Genomic DNA, 26,738 nt, shown 5'->3' with positions numbered 1-26,738 from the left:
TGCGGGGACCCATGTGTCAGACCAATGGAGTTCTCTTCTCTTTTCCTTCCTTCCTTCCTTCCTTCCTTCCTTCCTTCCTTCCTTCCTTCCTTTTCTTCTTCTTTTTCTTTTTCCCCTTCCTCTTTCTCCTCCTCCTCCTTTTTTTCTTTGAGACAGGGTCTCTCTGCATAGCCCTGGCTGTCCTGGAATGGACTATGTAGGCCAAGCTGGCCTTGAACTCACAGAGATCCACCTGCCTCTGCCCCTGGTGGAATTAAAGGTATGTGCCACCATTCTGGACCCCCAGTGGAGTTCTTTCTGGCTGAAGGTGGAGGTGGTATGCATACACCTCTGTGTTCTGTCCTCCACCCCATATAAAGTCTGGACCGGTGCTCTGCGGCTCTGAGAGCTCCTTGCACCTGCTCTGCCTATCTCAGGCCTGTTCCGCTCAACTCTTGTCATCTTCTCTGCCAGTTTGAGTGCCCTCCTGCCCTCTCTGCCCTAAACATCTGCCCCCTTATCACCTGGCCTAGCCCTTCTTTTCTCTCTCCATTTCTTCTGGATTCCCCTTTATTTCTCATTTTTGTGACTCTCATGTTGGTCCTCACTTTTCTTCCAGTCCTGACCCAGAGTTCAGGCCACTCCTCCTTCCCTCTGACCCTCCAATCCCCAAGGCCTTTCCTACCGGTTCCCTCCTTATGTGTCCACAGCTTCTCGGCTGATTCAGAGGTGGAGAAGGAGCAGTGGCTGGAGGCCATGCAAGGAGCCATTGCAGAGGCCCTGTCTACCTCAGAGGTGGCCGAGCGCATCTGGGCTGCGGCCCCCAACAGGTTCTGTGCTGACTGTGGAGCTCCCCAGCCTGACTGGGCCTCCATCAATCTCTGTGTTGTCATCTGCAAGCGCTGTGCAGGTAGGTATGTGTGCGACAGGCTGGCCATTGGACCGCAGGTGGCCTACTTGGCAGATCCTGGAGCCCTTATCCCTAACGCTGCTCCAGCACTATTGGCTATTCCTCTGGGAGGGATCTTTAGTGTTCAATTCATTGTTAACTCTTTCCACAAGGATGGGGACAGACAAAGCAGGAAAAAGCATTTTTTTTTCAGGGCTACCTGGCAAGTAAGTGAGCTTAGATCAGAGCCCAGGCTGTTAGAATCTGGTGTCCCTGTCACATTAGAAGCATGCAGAAGGCCAGGCCTACCAGGGTTCTTCATGCTGAGAGAGGAGCCAGGGTTTTGACATAGTCAGCTCTGTGGGCTAGACTTTAGTTTACAGGAAGAAGCTGAGATTGGAGACCCGAGGAGGGCTGCTGCACCACCCAGTAGTGGGACGGGAGGTGCTGAGTGCCTTTTAGGATGGTTTGAAGTTACATATGGAAGCGTCCATGCTACACGGCTGAGGAGAGGGAATGGAACAAGGTGGGGCCCATGGTGTATTCATCTGCTGGCTCTGCTTACCACGTGCTGGCAATTGGATTATCCCGAGAGCTGACAGTGCCCAGGTGGTGGTTTTGCATGTTTGCAGATTTGAGGTGGGTCCTTGATGTGAGAATTCAGGAGGAAGAACAGATCTGGGTGAGTCAGTGAGCTTGGGAAGAACTTCTAGGCTGTGGGACTTTAGGGCAGATGTCAGGCCCTGGGGCTGTGAGGTCTGTGTGTGGACAAGAGGCAGCTTTGCTGGGGATGATGTAAGGAAAATGAGTTTGTCGAGCTGATACAGGCTGACCTTGGTGGACACGGTTCTCTGTGGAAGATGGAGCTGATACAGGCTGACCTTGGTGGACACGGTTCTCTGTGGAAGATGGAGCTGATACAGGCTGACCTTGGTGGACACGGTTCTCTGTGGAAGATGGAGCTGATACAGGCTGACCTTGGTGGACACGGTTCTCTGTGGAAGATGGAGCTGATACAGGCTGACCTTGGTGGACACGGTTCTCTGTGGAAGATGGAGCTGATACAGGCTGACCTTGGTGGACACGGTTCTCTGTGGAAGATGGAGCTGATACAGGCTGACCTTGGTGGACACGGTTCTCTGTGGAAGATGGAGCTGATACAGGCTGACCTTGGTGGACACGGTTCTCTGTGGAAGATGGAGCTGATACAGGCTGACCTTGGTGGACACGGTTCTCTGTGGAAGATGGAGCTGATACAGGCTGACCTTGGTGGACACGGTTCTCTGTGGAAGATGGAGCTGATACAGGCTGACCTTGGTGGACACGGTTCTCTGTGGAAGATGGAGCTGATACAGGCTGACCTTGGTGGACACGGTTCTCTGTGGAAGATGGAGCTGATACAGGCTGACCTTGGTGGACACGGTTCTCTGTGGAAGATGGAGCTGATACAGGCTGACCTTGGTGGACACGGTTCTCTGTGGAAGAGGGAGCATGAACGCAGGGCCAGGGCTTGAGCCAGGCAGTGCGGGTTTGTTCTGGGCACTGAGGACAGAAACCTAAAGCCAGATCAGGATCCTGTTTATATGCAGTTGTATTGCAACGGGAAGAGCAGAACACACAGGAGCCAATAAAGTATTGGAATTGCAAGAAATAGGAAGAGAAGGTGCCATTTGTTTGGGACATCTCTGAGGAGGTGACATGTCTACCGAGACTTGTATGACAGGAAGGTGTGGCCATGTAGGGAGGTAGGGAAGAAAGCTGAGGCAGGAAGTAGGGGATGTCAGGGGAGCAGATAGGTGTTTATATCTATGACAGGAACAGCTGATGGCGTAGAGAAGCAGTCAGTCGGTGGGAAAGTGGCCAGATGGCCCACTGTGCTGTGCCAAGTGGAATTGCAGACTAGCTCCAGGCCTGCTCGAGGAGCACTGTGGGTGGCTGAGCGCTCATGGGAAGGGTTTACCAACGAACTGTCTGGTCATCGCAGGGGAGCACCGTGGTCTGGGTGCTGGCGTGTCTAAGGTGCGGAGCCTGAAGATGGACAAGAAGGTGTGGACAGAAACTCTCATCCAGGTGGGCATGCCCTGCTTGTCACCCATGCGTGGGGTTTCCCCGTCCCAGTGACCTCAGAACTTTGGAGCGAGGGGACCTTGGGTGGGGATTTTGGAAGAACGTATTTTTGGCAAAATTAGCAAACTGGCCACTGTACGGAGAATGTTTTCACAGTTTTAAAGGGTTGTAAAAAAAGATTTGGCAGAGATGGTGTATGTTTCGTAAAACCCAAACTACTTATTATTTGACCTTTTAGAGAATCGCTGACCCCCGATACAGTTCAGCTGTCCTGATGTGGAGACTGAAGCCCTGGGTTGGGCTGTAATGTGCCTAAGGTTACCCAGCTACTGCAGATTGACTACCCAGCCTGCTCCTTTCCACCCCGTGCCCTAGCTTTCCACTGTGCACACCCCTCAGCACGCCCGAGCTCTCCCTGCTCCAGAATGCATGTGCCGAGTGTGTACATGATGCACGATTTGAGGCTCACATGTGGACATGTATTTATACCTATGCATTTAAACTTCTTTGGTGCCTGTGCGTGTGATAGTTGTTATGGGGAACCTGTAGCAGGAGGCTAGAGCCAGGAACCTGCCACCCGGGGCCTTACTGCTAAGTTTCTATTTCATGTACCCTTCTTTATGTTTGGCATACCAATGTAGAGGATGTTGCTTTTTTTTTTTTTTTTGGTTTTTCGAGACAGGGTTTCTCTGTGGTTTTGGAGCCTGTCCTGGAACTAGCTCTTGTAGACCAGGCTGGTCTCGAACTCACAGAGATCCGCCTGCCTCTGCCTCCCAAGTGCTGGGATTAAAGGCGTGCGCCACCACCGCCCGGCCAGGATGTTGCTTTTTTAACAGAGTGTGTCTTTCAGAGTAGCCCTGAGGTAGGATTAGAATACCCAGGATACAAGGAGGAGACCGAGGCTCAGAGGAAAAAAAAACAAACCCAGTCAGGTCCATAGTGGCAGAGAGTGATCAGCACTCTGAACAAGTGGACTGGGGAGTCCAGAAAATGCCTGTGATAGGGTGGCTATGGAACAGAGGGGAAATGATCCTGCCCCCCAGTGCTGTCCCCTTCACCTCCTAGAAACCACACCCTTCTCTCATCCAGAGAGGAATGTCAGGGGCAGATAGACCCCGTCCCTGCCCACCCTAGGCTGACAGGTTAGACACCACCCCCTCACGGGGACAGCATCGAGAATGCAGAGCTCCAGATATGGGGTTGGTTGAGACAACAGCAAGGCTCCCAGAGCCCAGGCCTCAAACCTTCACCTATTAGACTGTCCAAGACAATCTGAGCAGAGAGCCTGGGGCTTCAAGCTGCTCCCGAGTCCCCTCCCCTTGGGGAAGATGGGCGTGTGGCCTGACCTCAGGGCCTCTCGCCAGCTGCCTCTCACCTCTTGCCCATGCCCACAGCTCTTCATTCAGCTGGGCAATGGCCCTGGGAATCGCTTCTGGGCCGCCAACGTGCCCCCTAGTGAGGCCCTGAAGCCCAGCAGCGGCCCTGCTGCCAGGCGGTACCACCTGGAGGCCAAGTACAGAGAGGGCAAGTACCGTCGCTACCACCCACTCTTCGGCAACCAGGAGGAGCTGGACAAGGTCAGCACACCAAGCCTTTGGGATTCTTGAGCCTTCTTGTCCCTGCGTTGTCAGGGACCCTTGAACCTATCCCTTTCTTTGTCCCCATTCCTCTATCTCAGCCCATCTCTTCCGTTAGCTTAGAGGGTTGTGAACATGTGGGGAAACTGAGGCCCAGAGGGCAGCAGGGCCTGCCCAAGGAAAGCCAGGACAATGCAGGGAGGAGTCAGGCTTGGTTCTTGGCCCATGTCTTCAGCATCTGGCTGCCTCCTCCTGACTCCTCTGTGCCCCGCACCCTGTCCTGTTCCTTCAGAATCCTGCCAAAAGGAGTGAACGCGATGGGGGTGCCATTTCCTGTCAGGCTCATGAAAAACAGCTGGCCTGCTCTGGCCCACCCCATCCACACCCCATTCTAGATGAGGCCCCATATGGGCCCCAGACCCCAGAAGATTGGGAACCAAGTCTTGGACCGTGATGTGGTTCAGCCTGAGAGGGGGACAGCTCGCTTGGAGGCAGTGGGTGACATTTGTGACGCATGGGTGGCCTTCAGCTCTTCCTGGGAGCAGTCCTACCCAGGCAGGCCGAGTCTAGCTCCCAGAGCTCTGTGGAAGCTAGGCCTACACCTCCCTAAAACCTAGGCGTCCGGCCCCCAGTTCAGCCCAGCCCAGTCTGGCCTACAAGCCAGGAGGGTGGTGGCTCCCATTGGTCCGGAGGAGCCAGGAGGGCCGGGCAGGCAGTGAGGAATTCAAATGTGGGAGGAATTAGCTGCAATCCTTTGCCCCGCCCTCTGCCCCCGCTGCAAGACAGAGGGAGCCTGAGATCCTCCAGGGGCTCCTTGCAGCCTGACTTGCAGCAGGGTGAGGCCCTGGGCTAGGACCCCAGCCTCAGCCGGGTAGCCCAGCCTCTCTAGCTGGCCTTCTCCTCTTCTTCTGACCCCTAGTCCTTTCTTTTCTGTTCTTCTGGCTTCCCTAGGCCCTGGCCTCTTTCAGTCTGGGGATGGTGACTCCTTCCTCTTTCCTCCTCCCTAATTGCAAGCTCCCATCCCTACCCCTCCACCTCCCTCCCACCCCTGCTCGGACTGACCCTCCCCTCTTCTCTAGGCCCTGTGTGCTGCAGTTACTACCACTGACCTGGCTGAGACCCAGGCACTCCTGGGCTGTGGAGCTGGGGTCAGCTGCTTCTCAGGGGACCCAGCAGCTCCCACACCCCTGGCTCTTGCTGAGCAGGCTGGACAGACACTGCAGATGGAGTTTCTACGGAATAACCAGAGCACAGGTGAGTGGCCAGTGGCTCTGTCTTCTGCTGGGGGTCTGGCATTGTAGAGAGGTGCACAGGAGTGGCAGCAGAAACGAACCTGGATTTGCAGGCCACTCCCAAGCTATGATTGAAGCTCCTTGGTGGTCCCTGGGGCAGCAGCATGGTTCTTGGGGTGTGTTTGGGGTTTATGTGTTGGTGGATACTTATGTTTTCTGTGAATGTCCTTTTGCATCAGTATCTCCGGGACTTTTATCTGTGTGCTCTGTCCTGACTTACACTGTGGGTCCATACGGGTGTCTGTTCCGGGATGAACCTTGGAACTACCTAGATTCTTTGTGCTCACCTGGAAGTGTTAAGGCTTTGGGGTTTGTGTGTGGGCAGTGGGTCTGTGTTGCCGTGTGCGTGTCCTACCCAGCAGCCGTGTGGTCTGTCTGCTCAGACTGGGTGGAGTTCCATCACAGTTTTGGGTTAGGTCCCATTTGGCTCCCATTCTTCGGAGGGGGGGACATGAAGAGAGGTTGGTTGTGGCCCAGACCTGGTCTCCTGGGGCAGCATCCTAAGGCTGAGGGTGGGGCTTTGTCTGGGGCTCTGGGCTTTGGGCCACTTGTGGGTGGGGCATGCTAGGTTGGAAAGAGCCCAGGTGTCTGGGGAGGTGCAAGAGACCACCCAGCTGGACTGGTCTAGGGAACATGACCCCCAGTGCTCGTCACTAGGGCCAGGCTATTTCACTGGCCTTTATGTTGTCTGGACAAACCTCTCTCTAGGGAATGTTATTGAGTTGGCCCAAAGCCCCCTCATTCCACTATGTTTGGCTCTATGTCTCCAACAGGGAGTGTGGGGTGGGCTTTGGAGTCAGTGAAGCTTCCTGAAAGGGACAGACTTGAGCTGGGCCCTGGGAACGGAGTGACATTCCTGCTTGTGGGCAGAGGCGGACACCTTGGAGGTGGCAATTGGATCCTGAGGTGCTGGTAGGGAGCTGAGGAAGCAGGACTGTGACCAGACACCTCCTGGACACCCAGCATGACCACCACTGTTCTTTCTTCTGCTCCAAAGAGGTCCCTCGGCTGGACTCAGTGAAGCCCTTGGAAAAGCACTACTCCGTTATCCTGCCAACTGTGAGCCACAGTGGCTTCCTGTACAAAACTGCTTCTGCTGGCAAGCCTCTACAGGACCGCCGTGCCCGGGAAGGTGAGCATCGTACCGTACCCACCCGTGCCATGGTGTGTTAGCCTGGCTGCAGGGCCAGGACGCTAGGACTGGCTCTGCTGGTGGACTAAGGGTGCCAAGTGGACTCTGGTGTGGTTGTTTTTCTCTTACTCTTTTGGGGGCCCTCCACCAAGCTCCCAATAAACACACAGAGGCTTATTACTTACAAATGCCCGGTCTTAGCTTGGCTTCTAGGCTCTAACCAGTTTTTTTTTTTTTTTAACTTAAATTATCCTGCCTATCTTTTGCATCTGGGCTTTTACCTTTATTTCTGTATTCCCTTTTTTACTTCTTACTTGTAAACTGACTTGCTGTTTAGTTAGGTGGCTGAACCGTTGATATTTCTCTTCTCATTTATTCTCTCTACCTGCCCGCCCCGCCTATTTTTTCCTTCCTATTGGCCGTTCAGCTCTTTATTAGCCCAATCAGGTGTTTTATCCAGACAAAGAATCACAGCTTCACAGAGTTAAACAAATGCAACATAAAAGAATGCAACACATCTTTGCATCATTAAACAAATGTTCCACAGCATAAACAAATGTAACATGTCTTAAAATACTATTCCACAACACTCTGGCAGAACCGCCTGGAAAGTCTCTTGGATACAGTAGGTGCTTGAGAAGCGGACTGGTTGGGGTCGGGGCTGGGTGTGGCGCTGCTGTTTCCTCAAGCCTGAAGTCTGGATGAAGCCCCTGTTGGGTGAGGTCTTGGGCTGGGCCTCTGGCTTATTCCAGATATGAATGGAAGGCAGTGCTGTCCCTCTCAGATCTCAGCTGCCTTTCGTTATTCCCTGACTCCAAGAACAACGCACAGCCTTTACACAGCCTCCGAGAGCCACTGTCAGCTGCCACCCTCTCACAGCACAGATCCCCTCCTGGTTCTGCCCTGGCCCTGTCGCGTCCTTGCTTTGTCACACACGCCAGATTTATACCCACCTCTCTGCCCCAAGTGTCGCTTCAAATGTCACATCTGCAGGGATCTCCTGTGATCCCCAGCTACTTCATGCTGTGTTGCATGTCCCCTCAATCCTGTTTTTTCTTCTTACTGTTCCATCTGATTTTTAGACTTTTCCCCTCTTCTCTACAAGTCTCTGTGCTTCCCAGAACCGGGGCCTTGAACCCCTGAGCTCAAGGTCCCTGTCTCAGCCTTCCATGTGGCTAAAATTATAGACAGAGCCATCACACCCGGCTCAGTTGTCCTTCCTTGTGTATCTTTGTATACATGGTACCTATTGCAGCCTGAGTACCCAAGGACATACATCTTCCCACAGAAGGGCCGGCTGCTTCTGTGGACGGGCTTGGGGCACATGGACCTCAGAAGGCAGTGTCGGGTCACACAGCGGGACGAGGGGCAGCCTCTCTCAGCACCCCTCTGATTCCCAGACAGTGTAACCCTGAGCTGCTCCTGGTCCATTTCCCTCTGCCTGCTGATGTCATTCATGTAACCCCCCTGAGGCATCCTTCTCACCTTGGGTGCCAGGAAGGGCTGAGCCTTGGTGAGGCTAGCGCCGAAAGCTACTGAAGCTTCCTTCCTGGCTTGGATGTTCTGTTCCTTCTCTTACCTTCATGGTTCAGGTTCCCATTTCTCTGCCCTTTGGGGATTCTGTGCATCCTCAGAGCCATCGTAGGAGGAGATGGACTATACAATGAGGTGTGCACCTGGCAAAGAAGAGTGGGCATGGGGTGGGCCCCAAGACTTCCTATGCCATTGGCACTCTAGGTAGAGGGAGCAAGGTGGACGGAAGCTAGAGTGGCTGCAGATTGAGGGCAGCATGGATCTAACATCTGAACGGAAGTAGGATCAAGACTCTATTACTCTTGACCTCCAAGATAGAAGCCAAAAGTTCATGGAGAGGTTAAAGGGGAGAGCGGTGGGGTCTCGGTGCAGAGGGCTGCCGCTGGGGAACAGTCAGGGAAGTGTGCGTTTGAATGGAGAGCCTATAGGTGGGGAGGGACAGGGATCCAGGAAAAAGGCAGGAGTGATTTTCAGCAGAGCTGGGGACTTCTTCACGGTCCTCTACCAAACTTCTTCCCAGAGTTCAGCCGGCGCTGGTGCGTCCTTAGTGACGGGGTCCTGAGTTACTACGAGAACGAACGGGCAGTGACGCCCAATGGGGAGATCCGGGCTGGTGAGATTGTGTGCCTGGCAGTTTCCCCTCTGGACACCCATGGGTGAGCATCCCTGGCCATAACCACAAACTGCAAGGTCTATGAGGTTCAGCTTCTGGTTGGGGAGGCAGGGACATTGGCCCAGAGAACAGGGCCTTCTTAGGGCCACACACAGGACTGGAAAACATTGGCCTTATCTCATGAGACTGCAGCCAGGGCTGTGTGCCCACCTCTCGGGAGGCCAGGGAGGGGTCCTGATAAGGGCAGGGAGCAGAGAGGAGCAGAAGGGTAAATCCTGGTTGTTTGCAGCTTCGAGCACACCTTTGAGGTGTACACAGAGGGAGAACGGCTGTACCTGTTTGGACTGGAGAATGCAGAGCTGGCTCATGAATGGGTCAAATGCATTGCCAAGGTGGGCCTGGGTGAGCGGGCAGGTGTGTGATAGAGACAGGGTGGGACCCAGTTCTGATGGGGCAGGAGACTTAGGACAGACCCGTCAGGTGAAGGGAAGCGTAGGTTGCAGCCCTCTGGTACCTATGAGGGGCAAGACACGGGCCACCGTAGCCTGCACAGTGCACTCCAGGAAAGCGAGTCTCTTAGCCGTGCACTCAGACTAGCGAGAAAGGCAGGAGGCTGCAGAGGAGAGCGCCGCCTTAGAGACGAGAGCCATGTACCCTCTCTCCATCCCTCATTAGCTCATTGATGAGCTCTCTGTGCCTTCCGAGGATCAGAGCCCAGAGCCCTGAGGACTCGGGTGTATTAGTCTTGGGTCGTCTGTTGTTTCCATGGGAGTGGGGCAGACTGAGTCCAGACACAGTAGCATAGCCAGTGGTGTAGCAGATGCCCGAGGGTATGGACACTGTGGAAACCCAGAGAAGGGTCATCCCAAGAGGACACATCCAAATGGGTACATGATACCAAAGTCTGTCACTGTGCTAGGTTCTGCCTTGGGGAGGAGGAAAGGAAGTGGCTGGATAGGAAAGAGTCTGGCTTTCTCCAGAAGGCTATGCAGTGTTGACTTTATCTCTCCCCACTGTCTCCTCAACTAGGCTTTCGTGTCTCCCCTGGCTGAGGACCTGCTAACCCGGGACTTTGAGCGGCTTGGGCGCCTACCCTACAAAGCTGGCCTGAGCCTCCAGCAGGCTCAGGAAGGCTGGTTCGCCTTGGCTGGCTCTGAACTCCGGGCTGTCTTCCCTGAGGGGCCCTGGGAAGAACCACTGCAACTCCGGAGATTGCAAGAACTTTGTATGTGTATTAACCTTGCCCCCCAATTTCTAGGGCCCCTTGTCCCAGTTCCCTTGCCCCAGCCTTTGTCTATAAGTCTGAATTCTATTCTGGCCTGAGGCCAGATGACCCAGCCTGCCCTCCAATATCCTCTCCTGTCCTTGGAGAACATCTCAGTAACCCTTTAGGTTGGTGGGTGGAACCCAAGGGTGTGATCTCAGAGGGCCTCATGAGGGAGCAGTTTGGGAGTCATAAACAAAGCCTGAGCCTCACTTTGACTGTCTTCTCCACAGCTATCCAAGGAGATAGCGAGAACCAAGTTTTGGTGCTGGTAGAACGGAGGAGGTGAGCCCTAGTTTCCCTGAGGGGCCTGGAGAAGCCTGACACAGTCTAACAGCCTGGGGAGAGGCGGGACACAGGGGCATATAGGTGGGACAGTGACTGTCTCTGGTCCAGGACACTGTACATCCAGGGTGAGCGGCGACTGGACTTCATGGGTTGGCTTGGGGCCATCCAGAAAGCAGCAGCCAGCTTGGGAGACACACTGTCCGAGCAACAGCTTGGGGACTCAGACATTCCAGTGATCGTGTACCGCTGTGTGGACTACATCACACAGTGTGGTGAGCACCGTTCCAAGGGCCCGGCCACCTCCCTCCTCTGGTGATGCCCAGCCCCCAGTTTCTAGGAACCCTCTAAAAAGAGTGGTGTAACTCCCTCCCCAGGCTTGACTTCAGAGGGTATCTATCGCAAGTGCGGTCAGACCTCTAAGACCCAGAGACTCCTGGAGAGCCTGAGGCAGGACGCTCGCTCTGTGCACCTCAAGGAGGGCGAGCAGCATGTGGATGATGTCTCCTCAGCGCTCAAACGCTTCCTGAGGGACCTGCCCGATGGGCTCTTCACTCGTGCACAGCGCCTGGCCTGGCTGGAGGCCTCTGGTGGGTCCCGCTGCCTGCATCCAGCCTTGTCCACCCTACGTCAGGATGTCCCCATCATACTCTGGATGGGGCTGGCCCCAGCTCCTCTGCCTACTCTGCTCCTCTGCCTCTAGTCATGCTACAGAGATGGGGTTGCTTAGAGGTGGAGGGCAGAGATGTCCCAGTCCCTGCTAGGCGCCTGGGAGTGCTGTCACCATCATGAGAAGCAAAGCTGCTGGAAGGGGGTATTGGGGACCAGTTTCTAATCCAGTCCATCTCCCCCTACCCAGAGATCGAGGATGAAGAGGAAAAGATCTCCAGGTACCGAGAGCTCTTGGTGCATCTGCCTCCTGTCAACCGGGCGACTGTGAAGGCCCTAGTCAGCCATCTGTACTGGTGAGAGACCATGTCAGTGAGAGGCTCTGGGTGGACGGGTGGACAAAATTCTTGTACTCTCTTCCTGGCCGACTGCCCTCAGGTGGGCAAGCAGGTGGGCCTGGGGACCAGCCAATGACTGTCCTGATCTTGGATGTTGTATTTCAGTTTACTTCCTACAGCATAGAGGCCATGGGTTTTTTTTGTTTGCCAGTTTGGGGCCAGGTTACTGAGGCCAAATGCCCTCACTTCCCCGCCCTCTCTATACCTTGCCGGCACCTGAGATACATCCCTTCTCTCCTTAATTGGGGTCCACTCTGTCCTCTTGGGGCTGATGGGAATGGGGAAGGTGGGCGGCAGGCTCCTCGATCCTAGCTCCTCTTCGTTCTCCTTCCAGTGTACAGTGCTTCTCAGACACAAACCAAATGAACACGCACAACCTGGCCATTGTATTTGGGCCCACGCTCTTCCAGACAGACGGGCAGGACTACAAGGCAGGCAAAGTGGTGGAAGATCTCATCAACCACTATGTGGTGGTGTTCAGCGTGCGTCCCAGCCGGGGCTCGGGGCTAGGGAGGGGTGGGCAAGGCTAAGCCTCTCCGATGGCACTGACCTTCTGGCCCCTCCCAGGTGGACGAGGAGGAGCTGAGGAAGCAGAGGGAGGAAGTCACTGCCATTGTGAAGATGCGAGTAGCTGGCACTGCCAGTGGGACCCAGGTGCAGGCCAGGGTTTGGGTTGTCTGTACTGGCTGCTGGCATCGTTTGCTCCCCAGACCTCTCGCTGAGCCCCATCTCTCCTGCAGCATGCGGGTGACTTCATCTGTACTGTGTACCTGGAGGAGAAGAAGGAGGAGACTGAACAGCATGTCAAGGTAGGGGCTGTTGGGCCAGGCTGAGCCCCTCTGAGATGTATGGGAATCCCCAAATGCCTCCTCTGTGCATCTTGGGGCTCAGTGGACCCAGGGAGGAGTGGGTTTGGGGCCACAATCACAGGGGATTGTGGTGACGCATTTGGGCCTGGCTGATCTCTTGGGTGGCTGCAGATCCCAGCATCCATGACAGCAGAGGAGCTTGTTCTGGAGATCCTAGACCGGCGCAGTGTGAGCATCAGGGAAAAGGACTACTGGACCTGCTTCGAGGTCAACGAGAAGGAGGAGGCAGGTGAGTGACCATGGATGGCCTCAGCCTAGCCTTCATTCCTCCTGCCCCCTGGGACCCAGAGGATTTGGATGACACTTTTTGCTGACACCCTAATGACATGTGTGGTTTCCATGCTGGTGGTGATGGAAGCTAGCAGGTCCAGGTGGTGGCTATGCTAGAGCTGATGGTGAACGGGGAGGGGCAGGTGGTGCCAGTCACGATGATGCTCTCCCATGTGTCAGAATGGCGTTGCTGTAGAAGGACAATAGGATTGTAGGGTGATACTACTCTCGGGGTGAAGAAGGTGGTGGTAGTGATCGTACAAACAGATGGCTATCCTGGGAAAGCCTGTCTGTGGTGTGAGTGGGCTGACTGAAGCCTTTTGTGGTGAAGGGAGTGGTGTTGGGACGAGAGGTGGAACTGTTGTTGACGTACGCATCTGCTGAGGAGCCAAGCAATAGTCCATGGTTCTTCTGCTCACAGGGGTCAGTCTGGTAATGATGGAAATGCCAATACTGTGATCATTCCCAGAAACAGACAACCACCGTGGTGTTAGCTGACTAAAGGGAAGACTCAGGCCGTCTGACGAGCCTATGGCAGGACCAATGGTTGTGGAGTCCTGAGCCTGCTGTGAGAAAGAGCAAGGGGTCCTTGATAAAGACAGAACGGGGTCCCAGAAAGTGCACAGCTCCAGCACCGAGCTGAGCCCTCCAAGACATGAGGAAACACAGGGTGGGATTGAAGGTGGAGGCAGCCACATGCAGGGCCATCTGATGGTTAGTGGCAGGGCTTTGAGGAGACGCGGTTTGCTACTAGACTGGGAGAATACACTGGAGGCCGTAGAAGCCAGACTGTGGGACAGTGCAGAGGGACATACCAGATTTAACCTGCGAGGGTGGAAGGAACTGGAGTATTTTTGGTCTGGGCAGGGGCAGTGTTTGTTGTGGACACATGGGTGAGAGATAGTACAGGGTTGGTTTTGGTTGTAGCTAGGTGTAACAAGGCAGAAGCTGGCTTACGGAAAGGGTGATCATAACTATGGTATGTTCTGATGCTGGTGGAGGGGGAGGCATGTAGATGACATGTGCTCATGTGCTTGCCCTTGGTGATATTATACCGTGTGGATCCAGTGACAATGGTGTGGCTTCTCCGCAGAGCGCCCGTTACACTTTGCGGAGAAGGTGCTGCCCATTGTGCACGGGCTGGGCATCGACAGCCACCTGGTGGTGAAGAAGTACCAGTCCATGGAGGCCATGCTGTTGTATCTGGGTAAGTAGGACCCGTAGGGGATGAGGGTGGACAGGGTAGGACCTGGTGCCCATGGTGGAACTGTGGGGCGCTCATGGAGGCTGGGACATGACGTGGGGCCCTGAGGTTGGTAGGGGGGTAGTATAGCCCATGCCCACTCCAGTCCTCCCCTAGCCAGCCGTGTGGGGGACACCAAGCACGGCATGATGAAGTTCCGGGAAGACCGAAGCCTCCTGGGTCTGGGGCTGCCCTCGGGTGGCTTCCACGATCGCTACTTCATTCTCAACAGCAGCTGCCTACGACTCTACAAGGAGGTTCGGGTAAGCCCTGTGACGGACACCTGTGTCCCGCGTGCGCTCAGACACCGTACGCAAACATTGCATTGGCGCTCATGGTCTCCAAGCGTGCGGTCCCCATCTGAGGGTCTCGGCAACACAAAGGCTGACATAGCTGTGTCTTCTGTTGGGCCCCCTGAGGCCTGGGAGTGAATGAGATTGCCATGACATCATATGCATGCTCCCACAGTGTGTCTGCGGTTTGTCACAGCTCTCACAAGCGTATGCTCCATGACAGCAGTCCCAAGCTGTGGCCATGTGTACTTTGCCCCTTCCTAGGACACAGCCCTCCTGACCTGCTCTACCTGCGTGCCAGGTGTTGTCCTAGACCAGACCTCTTGGGACCACCATCTTCTACACACACACACACACACACACACACACACACACACACACACGCCCTGCCTGTACCCCCTCCCCTTTCCCTTCACACTACCTACATAATCTGTCCTGGCTCTAGACTGGACTGATGCCCTTCATAACCCTGCTCCTCTATCAAACAGAGCCAAAGGCCGTGGAGCGGGGCCCCCGAGACCGTGAGTAGCTGTGGGCCAACTGCCTTGCCTTATATCACCTGGGCCCAGGCAAGCCGGGTGGAGCTTAGGGACGGTCAGGGCTCCTGGTTCTCCCCAAGCATGGTTTCCTGTCCTTACCAGTGGTCACTGGCCTTTCATTCCTAGCCCCAAACTAAAAGCTTTTCTTCAAGATAGGGTCTCTAGTTGGTGTGATACTAGAATTTTCCATAGTACACAGAGAAGACATTTTGGAGCCAGCAATAGAGACCCAAGTTTGATTAAATTTGTTTCACTTGCTCTGCTCCTCTCAGAGCTGCCCCCCTTCCAAACCCAGACAAAGGGCTGCAGCTGTCTGATGCCCTTGACACTGCTGACCCTGAGGTGCCAAACCAGAACATTCTTCATCGGGGGGATGTGCCCACCCAGCCTCCCTAGTTAGTGGCCCAGCTTTCTTTGGCCACCCACAGGGGCCCTCCACTTTCCTCTCGAGGCTTCCCAGCCTGTAACTTCTGCCTGGGGATTGCCCCTGGCTCGGGTTCAGCTGAGAATCTACTTTCCGTGGTACCCTGTGGGTAGCACCTGTGCTTTAGGGCACACGGAGTACGGATGGTTATGTGGAAGGAAGGAGGAGGTGCGATGCCAAGCATAGTGTTCTAGCCTGAGGTCCTGCAGCGATTTCAGCACAGTCTCCAGCCCTTTCTAGTCCCCTGCATCCCCTGAACGCATGAGAACAGATTTGCTGCCGTGGAGGATCCATCATTTGGTGTAGCGTCTCCTCTCTGTGTCTTTGCACATTGTTCCTCTGCTCACGACACCCAGCAAGCACCTCCGTTTGTCTTTTCCTCCTCACGGTCTCTCATTCCCTTCTGAGCCTGTTCACTCCCGCAGTCAGTCCAGCATGGTTCTAAGACGTTATCTCCCCTGGCCATCCTAGAGGTGCTTCCTTAGTCTGGCGGAGCAGAGTGAAGCCATCGTGTTGGGTAGGAGGAGAAGGGGTGCTTGAGACACCTGGAGAGGCAGCTGTTGATCTCTTGGCATGGAGAGAGGGGCCAGGAGAGCTTCAGGGTACAGCCGGGAGGCTGTCAGTGCAAGCAGGCAATGCTGTCAGCACTGCAGGGCCTCTGCCTGGCAGAACCAGCCCATGTGGCGAGGACACTGAAGTACTGGTGATGCTGACGTCAGTTGGTTCATGGGGCCACAGGAAAGACTATTTGAAATTAGGGTGGTCTCATACAAGCAGACTCTGTGGCCTCTCAGTCCCCACCCCAAGACCTTCTGTTGTCTAGACCTTGGAGCACGTGAGAAAGGCATATTCTAGAAAAATCATGGCACCAGCGTGAGGTACCATGAGCATAAATTTTATTCCTTGCCCATGACCTTGGACGTCAGTGGAGCCAGAACCCGGAGCTGCCTGGAAGTGCAAGCCCTATAGGGAGAGTCTTGGCGCCTCCTGCTCTCTCAGGCCTGCAGTGTGTGTTTCCAGATGAGGGGCTGTCGACCTCCTGCCCTGCCCGGGGCTGCTGTGCACTGCTGTGCACTCCATTCCTTCTTCTGCCTCCTAGTGCTCAAGCTGACTTTTTCAGTGTCTCAGTTTCGTCTCTGCCTGTTGGGGAGCAGGTCTTCCTCCCTGTGTTCCGCCCATATCCCGTTTTCTATCACAGCCTTCGCTTCCTTGTCCACCCCATTTCTTGATTCCCACACCTGTAGCCAGGTGTGTTCCAGGATCTTTGGGAGATGTTGTGATTGTTGAGTGAGGTGCTCTCCTTTCCGAGGCCCTGGATCATACAGGGGCTCTGGCCATATCCCTGAGCTGACACAGAAGGACCCTCTGGTTCCCAGCCAGATCATCCTCTCTTCTGCAGAGGAGCCATGCCTGGGGACAGCTGGGAGCAATGATGGGGACCCAGGTGGGGATGGCTCAGTTTTGGAGCCCCAGTTGCATCCTCTTCCCCCTACTGCCCTTCCTGATGTCCTGCTGGCTGCAGGAGTGCCTGATTCAGGAAGGACTCTAAGTAGAGGACTCCCAGAACAGGAGGAAGGTCATTGACCTTCAAGCAGAAGGTCACTGCTCCTATCCCCTCCCCTCTGCCTTTGAGCCAGCCTGCTTCTTCCAAGCCCAGACCCATATATGCAGAGGTGGGGCCCAGGCAAATGTTTCAGTAATCTGGTTCCCCACGCTGGTGTATGGGTCTTTTGCTTCCTGTCTCAGACCACTGGGAATTCCTCCCTCTGGCCTATCATACAGAACAGCCATTAAGCTTCAGCTTGAGACATTGGCCTTCTGATGGGGCCAAAGTGCTAGCGATTGCGGGTCCCCAAGCTTCGATTCACACGGTCAACCCTGGAGCCTCTGTGGGCAGGGAGGGAGAGTAACCTGCTTCCAAGTGTTGTGGAGGAGAGCATTCAGATTGCCTTCCAGCTGGTGGCGGTGTCCGGCCTCTGCTGTGAGCCAGGCAGCAGGGGCTGGGAATCGTCACCCTGGCCCTCCCAGCGGGAAGGCTACCTTGAGGACTGAGGGTTGACTGTCTGACGCTGCTGCTGCAGAGAGTGGCGGCTGTGGCTGGACAATGAACAGGAAGGGCTTTCTTGAGAAAGCTTCCTGGACCGCCTGGGTGCTGGGGGTGGGGGAAGGCAGTTTGCTGGCAGAAGAGCCACTCCCCACTGTACCCACTGACTGATGAAGTGTCCTCCCAGAGTCACCGGCCTGAGAGGGAGTGGCCAGTCAAGAGCCTCAGAGTCTACCTGGGTGTAAAGAAGAAACTGCGGCCACCTACTTGGTAAGCCAGGCCAGTGGCTAGGACCAGTAGGAGGCAGAGCTGGGGTTAAGCTTTATGGGTGGTGAGGCACTGTACTCGGGCTCTTCTTGGCCAGGAGCATCACCCGGGCACACCACAGAAGCACAGATTGTCAGGTTTGGGGTTCTGTGAATAGGGCCCAGGACTCAGTGTCTCCTCAGATGTTCGGGTAACAGTGCCTGTTCATGTTTGAGAATCGCTGGTCTGCTTTGTGGAGAATGAGTATATGAGGGATCTTGGGGCAGGCTTATGTGTGTACGATGCTGCCACTGAGCCCCTGGCTGCCTTTACTCACGCATGCTCCCGTGGACACCAGAGCAGGACTTGCTGTGTCCGCCCCCCTCACTCTCTGCGTCATTGCCTTGAGACAGGGTCTCACTGAAGCTCAGCGTCTGGGCTAGGCTGACTGGCCAGCCAGTGTGCTTTGGGGATCCACCTGCCTGTCGCTGCCCCCCAGTGTTGGGGTTATAGACACCCATAGTCATACCCATCTTTTTATGTGATTGCAAGGTTTTCATGCTTTTTATGTGATTGCAAGGTTTCATGCTTGCAGAACAGGTGTCTCTCCAACCCCGAGTATATTGTTTCAGTAAGTCGAAAAGTGATGCATGCCACTGTGGCTGGTAGGCACTGCAGTCATGTGACTTGGTTTTCTAACTTTCTCCTCATCTATTGGCCATGCCTGGCTGGACTCTGGCTCTTGAGTAAGCTTGGGCAGGCATCAGTACGGTTGGGTGGTTTTTTGGTTTTTGGTGCTGAGGGTTGAACTCAGTATCTCCACCGTGCTAGGCACACAGCGTCCTCATCTCAGGTCCAAGGTTGGGGTGGGGAGAGGAAGGGGCAGTGGCCTCAGTGTGCTGCGCTAGGGGAAGCCTCGGCTCTGCCTCGGCTCTGCCTCGGCTCTGCCTCGGCTCTGCCCAGGCTGCTTGGCAAGTGTCAAGTGACGGCCGCTCTGGGTCTTCCTTGCAGCTGGGGCTTCACAGTGGTGCATGAGACGGAGAAGCACGAGAAGCAGCAGTGGTGAGCCAGGGCCCCGTTCTGAGGCTGGGCTGGGAGATGGGCAGGAGACGGGGCTGGCAGAGGCTCTGGGCAGTAACCCGACCTGTGCCTTCCACAGGTACCTCTGCTGTGACACGCAGATGGAACTCCGGGAGTGGTTTGCCACCTTCCTCTCTGTACAGGTACTGGGTACAGGGGCTCCTACAGAGGCTACACCAGGGAGAGTGCCAGCAGTAGAGATGGCGTCATGGGAACTAGGTCTCTGGACACAGGGAGATTCGCACAGAGAGGAGTGGCTTAAGGGCAGGCAGAGGAAACAAGCAAATCTAAAGGCCTGCTTAAGGGCAGGCAGAGGAAACAGCATATCTAAAGGCCTATGGGTAAAAAAGATAAGGAAGAAAGCATTAGTTTGGGGGCCTCACAGTTCCACAGGGTTAGAGTCTCTGATTGCTGTGGTGGGGAGCATGGCAGCGTCAGGCAGCCATGGTGTTGGTGCAATAGCTGAGACTTTATACCTCACGCATAAGCAGAGAGAGAGAGCGAGAGAGAGAGCAAGCTAACAGGAACTGGCATAGACTTTTGAAACTTAAAAGCCTCTCCCCCAGTGACACACCTCCTCCAGCAAAGCCACACCTCCTAATCCCAAACAGTTCCACCAACTGGAGACCAAGCATTTGATATGAGCCTATGGGGGCCATTCTCACTAAAACGACCATATTCAACACTTGCAAGGGGAGAAGCCAGGCGTGCCAGAGGTTGGCCTGCATCGGTCAGCAGCAAATTGTAAGAGCTTTGAGACCACACTCAGGAGGCTGAACTAATCCTCTAGTTTCAAGTGAGTTAGAGTGGCTGTGTAGGAGTAAGCTCCCTCAGCACCTGCAGGCAGGGGACAGAGCCTGAAGGGCCACACCCACGCTGCAGGGGTTGGGGAACCACCCCTGAGCCAGAGCAAGGCCAGAGGCTGCTTAGGCGGAAACAGATGAGTTAGACAGATGTTCAACAGAGTTCAGAACTGTTTAGGGAGAAGAGATTCAAAACTACCAGGGCTCTGGGCTGAATTCTTTCTCTGCAGTTATATTATTTTAGCTGGGAGCTTCCTGATAGTTGAAGCTTAAATGGAAACAGTGGTTTCAGCAGTTCTTGGTTGGTGAGAAGGGGAGGCACAGACAGTATCTTCTGGGGGAAATGATTTTCTTGATGCTGCATTCTTCGGGAGGTTTGTGGATCCAGACATGGGAGTCGTTGAGTAATCTGGCTGACTGGTTTATGCTGGGATCTGGTCATCTGCAAACAGCCGCTTCTCATCAGCCTCAGTCAGAGCTGAGAGCGCCAGCTCAGCTCCTAGCTGGAGGCTTTTCCAAGAAGAGTGGGTGGATCAGGAGCTGAGCCTGCAAACTGAGATGTGGCCCAGACCCTAGCACTCCCTTCTTGATTGTTCCCTAGCACGAAGGCCTGGTATGGCCCTCAGAGCCTTCTAGAGTGTCCCGGGCAGTGCCCGAGGTCCGGATGGGCAGTGTATCGCTGATCCCTCTGCGTGGCAGTGAAAATGAGATGCGCCGGAGTGTGGCGGCTTTCACCGCCGATCCCCTCTCTGTAAGTGGCTGTGGGCCCTGTGGGGCGGGGGTGCGGGGGGTGGGTGCAGGGGCAGGAGGGAGGGGAGACCTGGTTGGGTACCTGCCTTCCCCAATTTCTCTCAGAGCTCCTCTAGTCCTTTCCTTAGGTTTCTGGGGCCCCCTCTGTCTGGCTTTGGGAACCCCAGCTGCTAACATTTCTGCATCGACTCTGTTGCTAGCTGGTCCCTTTTACTGTCAGAAAGCACTTACAGGATCTGGGCTTCTCCACTTCCTGCAGCTCCTCCGTCACGTCTGAGCTCTGGAACACCGGCACTGCCTCCTGGAAGCCTTCCTGTTGAGACACCTTCGTGCTCTGCATGCACGGGGAAGCCATACCTACATCCCAGCATCCTGACTGCAGCACAGGCTACTTGGCTGGGCAGCACGGGGCTGGCAATGAGATTTTCCTGGGAGGGAGGGGCCCTCCCCTGCTCAACAGTCATGCAATGCTCCTGGCCTGGCTTGCTCACCCAGGGTCACTCTCCTTGAGTTTGTGGGGCTGGAGAGATGGGCAGAAATCAGGAGCTCTGCCAAAGGGGCTGGAGGGCTTGGGGTCCCGCAGGGAGGGAGCTCACCTGGGAGGGAGCCTATCTCCTTTCCATAGGCTGCTACTCTGAAGGACTCCTAGGAGTCCGGGAGGGAGCTCTCGGGAAGCTTTATAGGCTGAAAGCTGGAGTTGGGGATGTCAGCCCACTTCTGGTGTATGCTGCGGGGAGGCCCAGGCTGTGGCTGTCTGCTACCCCTCCCTGACTTTGGATACTTTTTGATAATATAAATATATCTGTATATTTTACACTGTGGTGTTAGGGCCTGCAGTTGTCTTGGGGGTTGGCATCTTGGACTAAGGGCACAGCTGGTTGTGAAGCTAGAGGTCAGTGCTGGCACTCTGGAGCCCAGAGCCTGAGTTCTGCTCTCTGCGTGTTGAGGTCAGTGCTGCTGCTCTGGAGCCCAGAGCCTGAGTTCTGCTCTCTGCATGTTTGCTGAGCTGTTTGCTCTCCCTGTCCCAGCAGAGGCTGACCTGGCCCTCACCTACTGTGTCACTGTACAGGACAAGCCTGAGCCCCCATTCCTGCAGCCGTCTGAGCTGGGGCCTAGATCTGTTTGCTGGTGGCACAGCACAGCCCTTCTTAGCCCCTCCTGGAGACAGGGAGAGCGCAGCTCACAGAACTGCTGAACTAGGGAGGTGGACTTCCTGTCCCTGGGCCCTATGCAGATGTCTCCAGAGCAGAGCCTGCCTCTCACGGGGAGTTGCTCTCCAAGGAAACTGTCTACCTGCAGAGGAGGTAACCAGCTATTCAAAGACAAACTGCAGCCGGGCGGTGGTGGCGCACGCCTTTAATCCCTGCACTTGGGAGGCAGAGGCAGGCGGATCTCTGTGAGTTCGAGACCAGCCTGGTCTACAAGAGCTAGTTCCAGGACAGGCTCCAAAACCACAGAGAAACCCTGTCTCGAAAAAAAAAAAAAAAAAGACAAACTGGAGACTCCCTGGGAAGGTGCCAACATCATGTCTCAGTGGCCTAGTCAGCAGAGATGCCAGTCTTCTGTCCAGAGCCTTGAAAGGGGCTGAACAGAGTGGGCACCTGATGTTTTTTGTCCCCTCAGTGGGAAACTGGATGCTGTGGGCTTTGTACATCTGGACATGGGTTGCTGTGGGTTTCATCTCTCAGGAAGGGGTGGTGTTTGTCAGGAGACAGCCCTGCTGACCCAAGGTCTCCATCGCTTTGTCCTCGTGGAGCTGTTCCAGGCCATTCGACCATGCCCTCCAGGCAGGACAGGGCCCAAGATCTCCCTAGATTTGATGTATTTATTGTTCACCACTGTAAGGCAATGCAAGGAGAGGTGCCCTCTGCTGGGCTGACCCTGTCATTACCCTGGTTTAGGGACTAGCTGAAGGGGCTGCATCCAGCCACTAGGGGGCGATCATAGACTGCTCATGGTTGCTCATTTTGAACAGGGTCTATGTAAACACCCCTCCCCCTCCTTGAGTGATCCTGGCTCTTTGTTTTGCTGCCAGCTGGACCACTCAGCCCTGTCCCTGGCCGGGCCGAGAACTAGTGATGTACTGTCAGCATAGTAAAAGTGCTTTGGACTTAGGCTCTGGACGTGAGAGAAGGTAGAAGCCCTTCACCCAGTGCCTACTGCCCACTGCCTGACACTAGAGCCTCCTCAGCTCTCCTCCTGCTTCCTGCACGGTTTTCCTCCGTGAGTGCTCCCCGAGAAGGGGACAGTGACCAGAACTGGCTGTGACACCATGTAATGCTTTTCCCCTGCAGGAGCCATTGAGCCTCAAGTGACCACAGTGTTGGGGCATGAAGGCAGGAGGCGCTGTTATCACAGGGATTTGTAAAGCAGGGGCCAGTGCCAGAAGGGAGGGCCATCCTTGTACTTGTGTCTTTGGGTTGCTTGGGGTAGGAAGAGCCTGGATGTATGGGGCAGGGAGCTTGGAGGAGAAAGGGCTCCCTGGAGGAGGACAGGGGAGGGGACCCTGAGAGAGAAGGTAGGTCACAGGTTGGAGGAGCCGTGGAACTTCTTACTGGTCCTTTGCTCATGCAGCTAGCTGTCTGCCCACAGTTCTCTGCCCTGGAAAGCGTGGGTGTGTAAGCAGACATCTCTTTAAGAGTCTGTGTGGCTATGGAAGTTGCTTAGGCCTCTGATCTGTTTTTTTTCTGGTCCTTTGGAGCTACCTACTAGCAGGTTCCTGGGAGGATTGAGTGAGCGAGTGAGTGTGAACTGCTAGTGGTGTCCCGTGGCAGAGACATCTTCAGGCGGCTGGGAGGACAGTTTGGGAGGTTTGGGCCACACTCATTGAATATTTACTGTGTTCAGTTCTCATTCACCAAGTGCTTGCTGAACACCTGCTGTGTGCAGAGTTTGCTGCTGAACACTGGGGCAGAGGAGTAAGTGGTGTGGGGGAAGGGGGAACCCTTGAGGGGAGGGGATGCTGGGAGGGAGGGGCCCCCCAAGGGAGGGAATGGTCTTGAGCCCAGACAAGCGCGTAACCTGCTGCAAGGACTGGCTGTGGTAGGAGCCGAGCACCCCTGAACACTCCGGAGCCTCACCCCATCATCACCAGACACCTCAGACACCCCAGGGCCTCCCCTCTGCACCCTGACTATCAGATCTTAGCTCTGCCACTGAAGGAGACATGGCCACACCCCTGTCTAATGAGCCCCTTGTTCTTACCAGAAAACAGCATCATTCCTGCCACTTAGCTACTTAGTGACCTGAATGACCCAGACACTGCTCTGGAACTGTGTGATGGTTTTTATCACACATAGACACACACACACACACACACAGAGAGAGAGAGAGAGAGAGAGAGAGAGAGAGAGAGAGAGAGAGAGAGAGAGAGAGCTGCTCAGAATCTCTCTGCCCCTCCTGCTGTCTGGAACTGCCTTTGGAATATTCTTTCCCAGTATCTGTGTTCTTGACAATATAAGGAGGATTTGTACTCAGCCAGCCAGGGGCGAAGAACTCGCTGGCCCTGGTACGTCCCCTCTTCTATGCTACTTTCGTTCTGTGGAAATTTCCGCATTTTCTCTGCCCTGGTTACAGCTCCTGCTGTATTTATCACCCTGGAGACACAGTGACACAGGCGCACACAGGCCACATGCACACATTCATGCTCTGCACACGTGTGCCTGCACACCTCAGCTTGCACCGCCATAACTGCAAGTGCAACACACACACACACCCACACAGCACGTGGAGAAACACCCACACAAAGAGCTCTCTAGGAAAATTGTTCTCCTGCGGCTGCTCCTCCCCCTCTGTTCTGTCCGCCCACCTCCACCCACAGACCAAAGAGCTGGGCCGGACGGCACCTCCCACCCCTTGTCAGCTGGGAGGCACTCTGCCTGGTGACTGGTGTGGCTCTCTTCCCCATCCTGCCCTCCCTCCTCCCTCTGCTGCTTTCCTGCAATCCTGTCTGTCTTCTCCGTGAGTCCCCTCCTTGTCACTCTTTTGACTCTGAAGTGGAAACTGTCATTCTTCCCTACTTTTGTCTCTGGAGGTTCAAGTTGGGGAACCCCAAGACTGATCTAGGCAGAGGAATAGACTAGGAGGGTGCCAGGGACGTGCATCTCCAGCTCCTCACTGCTCTTGATGAGGGGAGGGTTGTGTGCCTGGCGCCATGGAGACCAGTGTCATGGCAACAATCTGGGTGGGCAAAGCTTCCTCCTCCAGGGTTGGGGGGCCCATAGAAGGAGCCAGCACAGGCCTGAAGGTGGTGGGCCTTGTGCTGGTGCCCAGTGCTGGCCGCCATACCCTCCTGTACCCTGTCCCAGCCCTACCCCTCCTTGTCTTCGCGCTAATCCTACCTGGTCATTGCAAACACCAACCCAGCAAGTCCTGCTCTCGCTTTTGAGTTTGGTCTTTTATCTTCCTCCCATGTCGGTTTCCTCAGGGCAGAGAGGGGTTTAATGTGGATTTGGTCTTCCTGTGAAATCTCCAGCCAGCTCTTAGTCTTGGCAGCGATATGAGCCCAGCTGACACCTGCTGTCCTGAGGCCTTGCGTGTGCTCTCACTTCACCCCTGGGAGGCCCAGGGTAGCCAGTAAGTGGCCTAGCAAGGACAGATCAGGCTTGGGGCATGGTACCTACCCCAGTAGGTTCCTTTTCTTAACAAAGGGCCAACTGTTCTCATTTGTGTCTTCCATGCTGGAGAAGGTTCCCTGGCAGGTTGTGTAGCTTCATCAGGATCTGGCCTTGGGGTGTCTAGAAACCTGAGAACTAGTTTCCAGGGGTGCGGTGCAGAACCTTCCTCAAGTGGTTAGATCTAGGGAGGCTTTGCAGCCCCACAGTGCAGAGACTGGCCAGAACCCACAGAGTCCAGGAGGAGACCCACGCCTCCCAGCCCAGCCTTGGCTGGGTTTCTGACCTCTGTAATCACGTCGCAGCTGCCTTCCTCCTGGCTTTATGTAATCATGCAAATAGAACAGCTGCCTTTATCCCACTGAGTCACACCCCCTCCCTCCCTTCCTCCTCAGGTGTGGGGAGTTGCTCAGGAAAGGTTGAGCAGGCTGAGTAGGAGGCTTGGGGACTCCAGGCAAGGAGGGCCTGGTGTGCTGGATTGGAGGGTGATTTGGAGAGCAAAACCTTAGAATAGGAGTCACAGGTACTGCCCCTGCTGTACCCATCCTGGTAACCACATTGTGGGTGGGTGCTCCCTTCCTAGGTCTTGAGGTCTATCCACAGCCTTCTTTACTGAGCCTCTGTCTCTACTGGAGGAGAGGCAGATATTTGTGAAGAGGAGAGAGTAATCTGAGGCACAATGGCCAGGAGTCCCGATCCGTGGTCCCGTTCTGCCTTGACATCCTTAGAGCCTGGATATGTCCCTGGCCTGTATATCGAGGGGTTAGACCTGGCCCTGACCTCTCTGACATGATATCAGCATTGGGTGCAGGCACCCAAGCGTCCAGTCCAGCTGCACTGCAGGCTGGTCTCCATCTCAACCTTCCTCTGCACCACATCTGCTTGTCTCCTTCCACAGGGCTGGGTACCCAGTACCCTTTGCTCCTCTCCTGACTTTACATCTGTCCCACTGCTTCATCCCCAATAATAGCTGGGATAACTACCCCACCTGAGGTCACCAGCCCGCCTCCATAGACAGCTTGTTGCTTTGGGACCTGAAACCAACCCAGGACTCCTCAGCTGTGGACTCTGGACGACCAAAGCCACCTTCCTGGGGTGGTGAAGAAGTTGTTGCATTCTAAAGCTGTTCTGGGGGGTGTGGTGGCCTTTCATGTCCTTGACAAAGCAAAGGCTTTGTTCCTGATGGTGTTAGGGGTCCCATGTTTCACCGCCTCTACCTGGCATTAAGAGCACATTCTGGGGCTTTCTCGATGGCATACATAGCTACAAGAGGCAGCTGCCTGGCCAGAGGGGAAATGCACTGTGAGGTGACTCTGAGCTACCAGTTCCTTCCCTACCTGCCCTCATGGGTGCCTGTTACCAAGACCTGCAGTGGTACCCCCATTCCATACCCCCTGGCCCCAGACAGGGAATCATCCAGGGTGTTTCAGTGTCCCATAGATTTCATGGCCTGCCAATCACTCCGGTGCCCAGTGGACAGCACTGCACAGTGCGGCATCAGCCTGCCCCAGGAAGTGGGGGGCAGCACCCTCCCCAGCCTCTTGCTCTTACCCACTGCAACAGGATCCTGGACTGAGCTTGGCTCTGATGGGCGCCGCCTCTTCCCTCTCTCCCTGGACTTCTCCATCAGCATTCTTCCCTACAACCTTTGGCCTAAGGCCGGGCTGGGCTGGGACTTAAGGCCATCCTTGAGGAAAGCAGGGCTCAGCAGATGAAATAAGAACCTGAATAGGCAGAAAGAGGAGGTGGGGCAAATGGCAAGGTGGGGAGAGGCAGTCAAAAGCAGATTAGCTCCAGGCCCCCTTGAGTGCTGGGTGGGTTGAGCTAGCCCAGGAAGGGTGGGCCAGGATTTGGGGTGGTCATTAAAAAAAGAGAGAACCCTGAAGGATAAACCCGTTATACAAAGAAAAGGAAGAAGGGATTGGA

The 26,738-nt window shown here is 55.1% G+C and overlaps 1 protein-coding gene across 9 annotated transcripts in view; it reads left to right on the top strand.

Annotated features, from left to right (window-relative positions):
• Arap1 (ArfGAP with RhoGAP domain, ankyrin repeat and PH domain 1) overlaps positions 1-21,007 on the top strand; it is a 57,942-nt gene extending 36,935 nt beyond the window's left edge. For 6 of the 9 annotated variants that reach the window (XM_057777235.1, XM_057777238.1, XM_057777231.1 and 3 more), the window contains 24 exons: positions 690-889; positions 2,853-2,938; positions 4,330-4,512; positions 5,592-5,766; positions 6,802-6,936; positions 8,990-9,125; positions 9,372-9,474; positions 10,112-10,307; positions 10,580-10,631; positions 10,743-10,906; positions 11,009-11,221; positions 11,491-11,596; positions 11,973-12,120; positions 12,206-12,292; positions 12,379-12,447; positions 12,619-12,736; positions 13,871-13,984; positions 14,138-14,283; positions 14,802-14,834; positions 17,508-17,590; positions 18,578-18,628; positions 18,726-18,789; positions 20,051-20,200; positions 20,459-21,007. In XM_057777235.1, coding sequence (XP_057633218.1) covers positions 690-889; positions 2,853-2,938; positions 4,330-4,512; positions 5,592-5,766; positions 6,802-6,936; positions 8,990-9,125; positions 9,372-9,474; positions 10,112-10,307; positions 10,580-10,631; positions 10,743-10,906; positions 11,009-11,221; positions 11,491-11,596; positions 11,973-12,120; positions 12,206-12,292; positions 12,379-12,447; positions 12,619-12,736; positions 13,871-13,984; positions 14,138-14,283; positions 14,802-14,834; positions 17,508-17,590; positions 18,578-18,628; positions 18,726-18,789; positions 20,051-20,200; positions 20,459-20,476 — 2,830 coding nt within the window. In that variant the 3' untranslated portion in view covers positions 20,477-21,007. Of the gene's footprint in view, positions 1-689; positions 890-2,852; positions 2,939-4,329; positions 4,513-5,282; positions 5,349-5,591; positions 5,767-6,801; positions 6,937-8,989; positions 9,126-9,371; positions 9,475-10,111; positions 10,308-10,579; positions 10,632-10,742; positions 10,907-11,008; positions 11,222-11,490; positions 11,597-11,972; positions 12,121-12,205; positions 12,293-12,378; positions 12,448-12,618; positions 12,737-13,870; positions 13,985-14,137; positions 14,284-14,801; positions 14,835-17,507; positions 17,591-18,577; positions 18,629-18,725; positions 18,790-20,050; positions 20,201-20,458 lie in introns of those variants that run through there. The other 3 variants (XM_057777237.1, XM_057777236.1, XM_057777240.1) reach the window with 2 other exon arrangements.
• Positions 21,008-26,738: the final 5,731 nt, after the last annotated feature.

The sequence above is a fragment of the Chionomys nivalis genome, chromosome 8 (assembly GCF_950005125.1).
Source record: "Chionomys nivalis chromosome 8, mChiNiv1.1, whole genome shotgun sequence".
Classification (NCBI taxonomy): domain Eukaryota; kingdom Metazoa; phylum Chordata; class Mammalia; order Rodentia; family Cricetidae; genus Chionomys; species Chionomys nivalis.
The sequence above is the reverse complement of the archived record's forward strand: the minus strand, read 5'-3'. Positions and strand labels throughout refer to the sequence as shown.